At 37.2% G+C, this 10,881-nt stretch overlaps 1 protein-coding gene across 1 annotated transcript; it reads left to right on the top strand.

The window, feature by feature from the left end:
- The first annotated feature begins 2,165 nt into the window (after positions 1-2,165).
- Positions 2,166-7,247, top strand: LOC116842055 (major royal jelly protein 1-like). The gene is made up of 6 exons (XM_032810708.1): positions 2,166-2,458; positions 2,670-2,890; positions 4,064-4,276; positions 4,373-4,541; positions 5,781-6,019; positions 6,158-7,247. Exons 1-6 carry the CDS (start codon positions 2,254-2,256, stop codon positions 6,617-6,619), a joined length of 1,509 nt encoding a protein of 502 aa, XP_032666599.1. The 5' UTR covers positions 2,166-2,253; the 3' UTR covers positions 6,620-7,247.
- The last annotated feature ends 3,634 nt before the right edge of the window (positions 7,248-10,881 follow it).

The raw sequence follows: 10,881 nt of genomic DNA, 5'->3' as shown, positions 1-10,881 counted from the left end.
TTCTGTCACTATTTTTTTAAATTATTTTTCCTTTTACTAATTATATATCAGTGATAGTAAATCATACATTTCCCAGACAGTATGGCTTAAAATTGAAAGAGAAAACATTGTGAAAAGAAATATAATATTAACGTAATTATCACTGGCACAGTTCTTTTGTGCGCGTGCGTGTACACTGAGAAGAAGCATGTTTAATCTCATCACGAATTGTTACATACATTAAGTATTCGAATAATGCTCTCAAATAGCAGGATCACGTCAAATAGCGTATAATGACGTATTATTAACATTAGAGATATTAAAACATCATCTGACATCATCACGTTTGCCGGGCTTACACTTCAGAGTGGAATAACTCTTGATCCAAAGACTAAATGTCTTCATCACTTGCACATACACACACATACATACACATCACTTTTTAGATGTAATAGAGATTGATCTTTAATTTTTTCCAAAACTTTTTCATTATTTTTGAGATATGGCCAGTGCACCTTTAATCATTCCTAAGGCTTCAGGGAGTTTTAGCGCGACGATGCGCGACGCGACAGCGAACGATTAAAAACGGAGATTAACGATATTTCTCGTTTCTTAGCTGGGATCACGTAAAATTCCTCTGTAAAGCGTGAAACGCGCCAAAGGAGATGCAGCTTGTTTTGAGGGATAAGTAAACTTTCTAATGCAATAATGCATAAAAGCGCGCGACGCCTCATCTTCTCTTGAATATTCACATTCACTGACACAAATTTGCAAGAACGCGATTTGCGCGGCCCGACTATCCCGAAGGACTACATTTCTCACTGAAATTATTCTTTATTGTGCTCGCAGCGGCGTTACACATCCCGGCTACTATAAAAAGCAAATGCCGCCGTTATATAGCGAGCGCGAAAAATGTCGAACCGAGATACCGTGTAGTGCGCGCGCGTGCGCGAACGTGGCCAAAAATCACGTTGCACACGTCCCCATTGCCACTTTGAAAATTTCTAACGCGAGACGCAGACGGGATGTTTTCTTTCCTTCTCTTTTTTCTTGCTCCTCTCCCCTTTTCTTCCCTTTTCGTTAAAAGAGAGCGTCCTTCGCGCAACATCGTTTCTCGCCAGAGATACCGGGACAAATGCGCTTTTAGTTCATTAAAGATCACCCCTCCCCCTTCCTGTCTCGAGGACAGAAGTTTCTTGTCTTTCGCGACTAGGGAAACAAAACCCGTAGAAAAGCTCTAACGAGGAAGTCTTTTCGCTCGACTTCGTCGCGAAAGAGAATACGGCGCGGCCGCTGCCACCGCTGCCACCGTCCCGCTGCTCGATTCTCTCCTTCGGGTTTATTGCGATTCCCCAATCCTTTCCTCGGCCTGTTCGTTTTTTAGACACGCGCCGTCGGCGACAATAGACGAACTTGCAATTTCCAATGCCACGATCAGGAGCGGCAAGGAAATGTAGAAGGCAATAAAGAAATCGATGGGCTTGGCAGCGCGGAACCGCCGCAAACGTTTTCTCCTCTCCTCCCTTTTTTCTTTCTCCAACCCCTCCTTTATTGGTTTGCGTTGCCGTCGGATATGGGCTACGCTTAAATTCAGCGCCACGCGAGATTTTTATCGCGTGTTGCGGGACGTAATAAATTATTTCTCGACACGTGCACGTGTACATGCATACATGTGTGTTTGTATACAATCACGGTTTACACGTGTACGCGATGATGATTGCGCAAGTTAATCATCGATCTGACGTTCGTTTTCACGTGACGTTTCTATTTACACGCGTATCGCTTATGGTAATTATGCCGGCAAAATTTTGGATATTCCGCTATTTATTTTGCTGAATTTCGCCCAATTATCGATAATGGCTGCTAATTGACTCAACAATTGATCGGCGATTGGTGCGTTTATGCAAAACGACGTTCGCGTAAGCAAGCGTGCGATTCTCATTATAATAATAAAACGCTGGTACAAGGAAAATCGAAGATAAAATCAATAACAATGAGTTGGTTATTTTCCGTACATGGAAGCAGATATGATATCGCCAAACTGCGCGCTGCACGCGTACAACTTCGGCGTATCGAACGATAACGGCGTGATAAAGAGTCCGCTATTGTTTATCGGCATTGCGCATACTTTTCTAAAATTGTTGTCGGCCTTGAGAAACTGGCCGTAAATAGCGGTCAACGTAGCGCGAGGGATGCCATTTCGCGCGCGTTTGCGACACACGCGACGTTGCTTTGTCACGTCATTATTATTCATTGTATTTTTGACGCTGAAAAATGAGGGCGCTCGTCATTTTGTTGCTTTTCGCGGTGATTGTTACGAGTTACCAAATGTCGCGATCAGAAATCCAACCAGAAATCATATACGAATGGAAGTATATTCCGCTCAAATGGAAATCAGTGGAGCAGAAAAAGGAAGCGATTAATGCCGGCTATGTGGACAAGAGGGGTGCTTTATACGACGTAGACGTAGACGTAAAAAGTGAGTTAACACTGCTCGATGATTTGATAACAATTTAGGAAGTACGGATGTGTGTGAGAAGAATAGTTTATCCTGCCTTAATATCCAGGAGTCACTGTGGTCTACGTTTCGTTGTACTTTGATATTGCTGACGTAACATTAGCCGCGGTGAATTCGTGATTCGAGCGTGTCTCGTAATATTTCACTCCGTTTACAAAGGATATTCTTATAGGTGGTAGAACATTCGTTACTTCGGTGAGAGACAATTTCAGTATACCGGTCAGTTTGATGGTGGTAGATAACAAACCAGATGTCTTAGATGTCAATAATACCTCAGGTGGTCCGCTTCTGGCTCCTTATCCTAATTGGGATTGGTACCCAATTGAGAACACATCGAACATATCGAACATAAATTGCAACCGCAATCGCATCACGAACTGTTACAGGGTGGATGTGAGTATTAAATAAATGCAAATTATCGTGGCCAATATAAGACAGACGCACACATACGATTTTATACTGAAAAAAATTTGTTTGATATTCCTGACTATATAATTATTATAATAATTATTATAATTCTATATAAAGTAATCATAATCAGAAAAATGTTTACGATGTAAGCACTGTATGATATGGTTGATGGTAACTTTATACGTGTTGCTGTTACCATTTTTGTGCTAGAATAACGAAAAAATACGATTTACACTGAAAGTGATTATAATTCGTGCACTGAGAGAAATTATTCGATAAGGAATTAACAAACGGATATTTCCAATCAAAATACCGATGAATTTTTGTATTCGATCAGGAAATATTCGGTGAGAAATATCGCTTCATAATTTTTTGTTCGGTTTATTTGATGAAATATCATTATGATCGAAAGTATTCGATTAAATTGAATCGAATATCCTGATCGGATATAACAATTCATCGATATTTGATTGGAAATATCTACTTATTAATTTTTTATCGGATAATTTCTTTCAATATGGTGAGATTAACTACTTTTTTCTCAGTGTACACGCAGAAGAAAGTATTAATTAGTAAATATTATGTTAGAATTATACTTCTTTCTACAATGTTTTTTGGAAAGAGATAGGTTATACTATACTGACTAAACTATATTAATTTAGTCTAAAAATTCAAACGTGCATAATATTTTGAGATAAATATATAATAATTTCAGTCATAATTCTGAAATTACACAAATTCTGAGATTACAAAAATTTAGTCATAATTTTTACTACGATATTTTTTAGTTAGTGAATTCTGAGATTACAAAAATTTAGTCATAATTTTTACTACAATATTTTTTAGTTAGTGATTGCTAATTGACTGAGTTAAGACTGAAACTCGAATTCGCGGATTGGTAGAGTACATAAGAATGTTACGCGAAAACGTTTTCTTGTTACCCGGTTCGTATCAGTAGTTCGATAGTTTCCGCTTATTTAAGTATTCCGGGAAACAGGTTGCCTCTCGTTTTACGTAAATGTTGTTTATGCAAGCGCTGATATCCTTCGTTAGATTGGCAATAGTTTTGCATTCAGCGATTACGTTTCAACGAACGATATATGTCTGCTTGCGTCAAGTCGGCTGTAAAAGTCATTATTTTTATTTTTACCTCAGATCAAATGCAACCGCATTTACGTTCTGGATTCCGGAATAATCGATGATAAAATGTGGTGTCCTCCGCAACTGCTCATCTTTGATTTAAAGACTGATCAATTAGTTGAAAAAGTCACAATTCCCAAGAAGTTCGCTACCAATAAAAACGGCACTGGTTTATTGGTGACAATTATCGTGGACTGTTTGGATTGTAAAAATATTGATAATTGTGTGGTTAGTACACTCTTGTGGTTAGTACACTCTTTCGGATCGCGCACTTTAATTAAAGTCACTTAGTATGTAATCATGATTAATCGAGTTAAAACTTAGGTGTACATGGCTGACACAGAGGGTTTCGGTTTAATAGTGTGGCAGAAGCAACGTGGATTCTGTAGATATGAATCCAATGACATGCGACCGACCGATTATAATTTCACTATAGCTGACCAAAGTTTTACATTGGGAGACGGTATTCTCGGCATGGCATCTATCTGTAAAAGTACGTAGTTACATATGGTCATCGAACGAAGATCTTTCTCACATTTTAATTGCCGTTTTGCAAGCTTCATTAGATCGCACACGGCGCGTTCTACAATTTTTAAGTCTATTTTTGAACTTTTGACTTGTGAATTTGCATCCTTATCACTCGTCTTCTTGTCGATATTTCTCGCGTGCGCGCATGTCGATTACAGAATCTAAAGTTTTTTTGTCACTAAAGCTTCTTTTGGAACAGCAGAAGATACTACACCAATAAGTGAACGTTCAGTTTATGATCTTTTGATGACCTTGACTTTAATGTATGTTGTGAAGCTAATAGTCCTGATTCAAGTGTGACACGCCATTTTTCTTGAACTCAGCATGCACATAATGTATGACATGACATTTCATATGTGATACTTTATATCGGTCCGTTTTTTAATTTGCATAATTATTTAGACGATTGTTTATGGGTTTTCGAGTTTATGGGTTTTGAGTACATGAGTTTACGTGCTTATAGTTTTTAGATTTGTGTTTTAGATTTACATGTTATGAGCTTATAAATATCAGTTTTTACGTACATCGTCATTTCAAGTTTTGTTTAAACAATTGTTAAAATAATTTGTTAAACAATTGTTTAAATAATTGCAAATAAGTGCAAATTAAAAAACGAGCCGATATAAAATATCAAATATGAAATGTCATGTTATATGCTATGTGCATGCTGAGTTTCAAGAAAAATGGCGTGTTACACTTGGATATTGTTCCTTGTGAGTAACATTCAAAATATTTCAATTGGTAGTGGTCATTATTTATTAAAAAGTTATTATAAAGAGTACAAATAAAAATTATAGTTATTATTCTACAATTTTTGTTACGTGCTCCTTTAATTCGGACAACGTTTCAATCTCTGGTTATTAGATGTTATCAATATATATATAGGTCGAGTCTTTCATTATGTATATAATTGTGCACCGTTCAATGAAATAGATAAAGGTAGGCCAGATTTAATGCAGAATGAGGAGGGGGGCAAATGCATTTTTGTTTGTTAACAATGTGAATCTTGATTTGTGGTTTATTCTTTAATAAACAATTATCGCAATAATCGTCAAGTGAAATCTTTTGAATGTCGCTCAAGATCATTATCTTTACAGCATATAAGTCCACAAATCAAAATCATCGAAGGTGGTCACCATAAACTGAACATTTACTTTATATTTTTTAGGGTGAGTATTAATATCTCCGTTATAAATATTTTTAGACTTGTTCTACGCTCCTTTGTCGAGTTTAAAGATATCTAAAATGAAGAAATGCGATCTGACTAAACCGCTTCTTTGTAACGAGATTAATGACCTAACTAATGACCAAACTACCATGGTGACTGAGTTATCGGGTCAGACGGGTCCTATGGCATCCAAGTACTGCGCATTATTTTTTAGTAATGTCCCGGACACAAGCATTTTGTGCAAAGACACCGGTAGATCAAACTCCAGCAATGAGGTAAGATAGGCTAATGCAATATTTTTATCGACACGCTGCTTAGATCATGCTTTATCGCAATTTTGCTAGAAATATAACTCACAAATCGCTATATATTCATATAATTTCTATTGCTTTAAGTGAAATATTGATTTTAAGGTCATGGCATATAATCCCGAAACATTGCAATTTATAAGTGGGATGAAGACCAGGTGTAAAAACCTATATTTTTTAAGTAATAGATTACAGCGTGATATGACCAACACGCGTAATGATAACGAAATAAACTACCGTGTGCTGAAAATTGACATCTGTAAAATAAAATGTAATACAAATTGTTTTAAGTCTTGCAGCGATAGTTACGTTTGTCATTGTCCTGATGATGATCATCGTGGTCGTCCTCATGGTGGTCGTCCTCATGGTGGTCGTCATCATGGTGGTCCTCCTCATGGTGGTCGTCCTCATGGTGGTCCTCCTCATGGTGGTCCTCCTCATGGTGGTCGTTCTCATGGTGGTCCTCCTCATGATGGTTGTTATGATGGTGATTATCGTGGTCGTCAGCATGATGATGATAATTGTTATAACCATCCTGATGGTCATAAATATTGGTGGTTAGGTTAGGTTACAAATACACACACACACACATATATATTGTGTAATGCTAAGGAGTTTGTATATTAATTAAAGTCAAAATGTATTTCTCCTTCCGATAGAATAGTATTTGCACAATAGCGGATTGCTATATTGCGTGGAGACGAGACCATTTAGCTCGGTAATTCGCGCTCCGCCGCTGGAATATTATAACTTCTAAATAATAATCAACGCGAGTTTGATGCAGAGTCCCTTGTTATCGAGTGCGCTAATTATTCCCGCTTCATATCATCTGATATGAAAGTTTTAATCGGCTGTATAATTAGATATATGCCGTATGATTAAAATTACGAATCTGCTAATATCCGCCTGTATTTCCCGGTGAATTAATAAAATTATGACACGTATTACGCTATACGCGTATAGGGGTTAGCGAGTTGTTACAATAGTAATTTGGACGTGATCAATAAACTTCGCAAATAAACGTCTCTTCCATTGACACATTGTAGACGCTTTCCACTACGCTGCGCGATACCATTAAATCTCGAAAAGATATTCCTCGTAACATGTTCTATAATTTTCTACAATTCTACAACTTTATGTATGTAATATAAGATATAATAATATGTAAACGAAGAAATAATAATATGTAAACGAAGACTCGAAAAAGAAAATAGACTTGACAGATGTTATATAAACGTTAACACGTTGGCTCTGCCATGGAGTTTCAGGAATGATTTATCGTGGTGCGAAATTTCTTTTCTACGTAATTAAAATTCCTTATATTAAGAAGACAAATGTTTGGTTACTAATGTTACTGATTTCTTAAAGCTGGATAGTTAACAGATGCGGTGTATCGCACTTAAATACCAACGTCTTCAGAAATGTTAATGTATTGCACGGTAAATATTTATTTTTAGGTACTCTTCACGAATGGTTTAGATCTTGTCATAGTTTATTCAGGACATCCTCCTGAATATTGTTTTAGCCGTTGCTTGTTAAAAAGTTATTAACAAAAGAAATGTGTATTATATTTGTGCTCTAATTTTGATACACAGTATACATAGATATGATAAACAGTACAGGCGCGAAGAAGAGGCTGTACCCCTCCCCCTCTTCCTCCCCTAAAAACTAACCGAACCTAACTCATCTATTGAAATATGGTAAATCATATACGTATATGCGCAACATATCTTTTACATTTTTATACATAATGAAGAACAATACAAGAATACAAATGCAGATACTGTTTGCGATATTTCAATGTACACTATATGCAAAAAATATCGCAAGCAATACCTGCATTTCTATTCTTATATTGTTTCCCATTGACAAATTCTATATAAAAATGTAAAGGATTGCGTATATACGTGTACGGTTTACCATATTTCAATAGATCGGTCAGGTTAGGGTTAGTTTTTTTGGGCTCCGCCCCTCCCCCCGCGTATATACGTGCATTGTTTACCATATTTCAATGTATATTGTGTACCAAAATTACGTTTCGTTTATAAAACTTTTTTTCAAATAACTTTTTAACAAACAACGAGCGACGGCTAGAACTTCTTGGATAGTATTCGGGAGAATGTCCTTGATAATATATGTCAAGATCTAAACCATTGATGGGGAGTACCTAAGAGTAAATATTTATTCCGCCTTATACCGTCTGTGTATATTATCGGAGCGCGTCTCGCCACTGAGACCTAAATTCCGCGAGTTTCGCGGCTTCCACGACGAGATCATTCAAAATCTTTCATGAAGGAAAGCGACTTCTCTCGTGGCTCACTTCTGTCGCGGATTACGCGGATGTCGGTGCGCATTGCTACAGTTAAATCCTCGCATCGCACCCACTTTTGCATCACGCAAAATTACGGATTGATCTGCGAAACAAAAGCGGAGGCCCATCGAGTGGCCTTCGTGGCTCTTTTGGCGCGGACGTACGTGTAAGTACGTGCCGCGCGCGCTTCTCCATTCTGGTCGGCGTTTCTGACAAATATAGGCGATATCAGAAGCGAAAGCGTACATGACATAAACAAGATCCGTGCACGGCGTACCGGAATGAACAAAGCTACAGCGCGCCGATGCACGCGTGTATACAGGGTGTTCCGTAGCACCTTCACAATCTCTCGTGAGGACGTAGAGCGGATTGAGATGAACACAAAAGTCCCATACCGTTTTGCGATGTTCTCAATAATAGTCGAGATATTAATTAAAAAAGATTGGTGAATGATAATACGCGATATGATAGATGAGCTGCAATTGCGCCGTCTACCGTTGTATACTTGTACATTAAGTCAAACTGAACAAAAAAATCTTCTACCATTTTGCAAATGACAACACAGATTTTTAGATATTAATTAAAGAAAATTTGTGCATTATAGTACATAATCATGTAACAATTTTCTTTGATTAATATCTAAAAATCTATGTTGTCATTTGCAAAATGGTAGAGGACCTTTTTGTTCAGTTTGACTTAATGTACAAGTATACAACGGTAGATGGCGCAATTGCAGCTCATCTACCACATCGCACATTATTATTCACCAATCTTTTTTAATTAATATCTCGACTATTATTGAGAATATCGCAAAACGGTATGGGACTTTTGTGTTTATCTCAATCCGCTCTACGTCCTCACGAGAGATTGTGAAGGTGATACGGGACACCCTATATATGTGTACATTTTTTCCCGATTGTGTTTTATTTATTCCAGGTGAGATATACGCACGTGCGGGCTATTTTTTTCGCACTCGCGTTTGAAATATTCGCGATATAGCGGGAAATCGATCGCTCGGGTTTTCGATCCGAGGGCTTGTTCACTTGGCATGTCTGTGAAGACTTTCTATTATCGATTTCTTTAAAAAAAAAATGAAATTTCGTAGCGGTTTTAACAAATCTAAATGACCTATGCTTCCTAACATTATCGATTTAGATGAAGGACAAATTGCAATATGGAGTAAACTATTATGGCTGCTACAACCGTATTCTCTATGGTTAGAAAAAAAAACATTTATGTGAACCTAAGAATTAAGCACTGAGAGAAGAAATGTTTAAGAAATGTAAAAAAATATTTATTCGATGGGTATATCATATTTACTTTTAATCTAAACTTTTTATTTTCAAATAAGGAAATACACATTTTCTTAAGTCCTTAGTTTCTCATGAGAGCAATCGTTTGTTCTATTTAAATAAAATAATTTAGATTTAAATAAATATGTTATTGATATTTACAGAATAAACATTTTTATTTTTTATTTTTATTTCTTAAATATTTTTTATCTCAACATAGATATTGCATTAGAAATTGTTGTTATACTTATATAGTTCTCACAGTTCTTATGATATGCAATGTTAAATTATATCTTCATATATAATTGCCTCAACCGAAAGAATATTGCTATCTCTAGTTGCGAATATTGCTACTATATTTGAGAGATCCGTAGAGTTTGGTTACACCATACAGCACAGACAGCTTCACTCAAACATGTATAGATAGACGGACAACAAAAAGGAAGCTAGTGTACCATTTCTAGAGTACCATGGCTTCCGCCCTTTTGTAAATATGGATGAAAAATAATATTAATATTTCGCTCTGATAAATCTTTTGATATAGTGTCAGTGATGATAATCTTATATACATATTGCTACTACTATTCTCTTGTTAGATTAATCGAAAAATATAGTTGGCGCCGAAAATAACTATAATCTTAGTAACATTAATCACTTCTTTCTTTCAGTGTATTCAAATGGTTCCCCAGTGTTTTCTCTGCGAACTTAATCTTATTGAAGATCAGTGAAAATTAATAACTGATCGGGAACTGAAGGGCAAAATTAATTTCACATAAAAACTCCGTTTTGAACGATCCTTCCGATGTGTGCAATGTCGGTCCCTTCCGCATAAATCGCATAAATCAGTGCATCAGTTGCACCGCCGTGCATATGACGTAGACGGAATGCATGCTAGTTTTGCATTTTTAATGGAGAAAGTGCGATCGCGATTATATTTGCTTTCGGGGAGGACTAGTTTGCCTCTCGATTTGCGCTGCGCTCTCGCACAGAGCGCGCCGGACCATCACGATCTCGAAATAAATACACGTGAAACTCCCGCGTCGTAATAACGTGTGTAACGTCCCGGTCTGTAGTGCTGCTATTTTATTGCCCACCGCGGCAGTAACAGAAGCAGGCGCGCGACATTTTACGAGCATTCGCGGCGTAATGTTCGCCTCGGCCCCGGGATCCAGCGCGATCGCGGTCGATGCTAGCCGGAAATTATTGGCACGTTTCTCAACCATGTC

The sequence above is a fragment of the Odontomachus brunneus genome, unplaced genomic scaffold (assembly GCF_010583005.1).
Source record: "Odontomachus brunneus isolate Ranch 3 - 2012 unplaced genomic scaffold, Obru_v1 Obru_scaffold_021, whole genome shotgun sequence".
NCBI lineage: Eukaryota > Metazoa > Arthropoda > Insecta > Hymenoptera > Formicidae > Odontomachus > Odontomachus brunneus.
The sequence above is the reverse complement of the archived record's forward strand: the minus strand, read 5'-3'. Positions and strand labels throughout refer to the sequence as shown.

What these genes read in the sequence shown, in the direction of transcription:
- LOC116842055 (XM_032810708.1), top strand. Translation starts at nt 2,254, where the DNA reads ATGAGGGCGCTCGTCATTTTGTTGCTTTTCGCGGTGATTGTTACGAGT. An exon ending in CGAACTGTTACAGGGTGGAT is followed by an intron (nt 2,891 to 4,063) that starts GTGAGTATTAAA and finishes TTTTTACCTCAG; the next exon opens with ATCAAATGCAACCGCATTTA. An exon ending in AAAATATTGATAATTGTGTG is followed by an intron (nt 4,277 to 4,372) that starts GTTAGTACACTC and finishes GTTAAAACTTAG; the next exon opens with GTGTACATGGCTGACACAGA.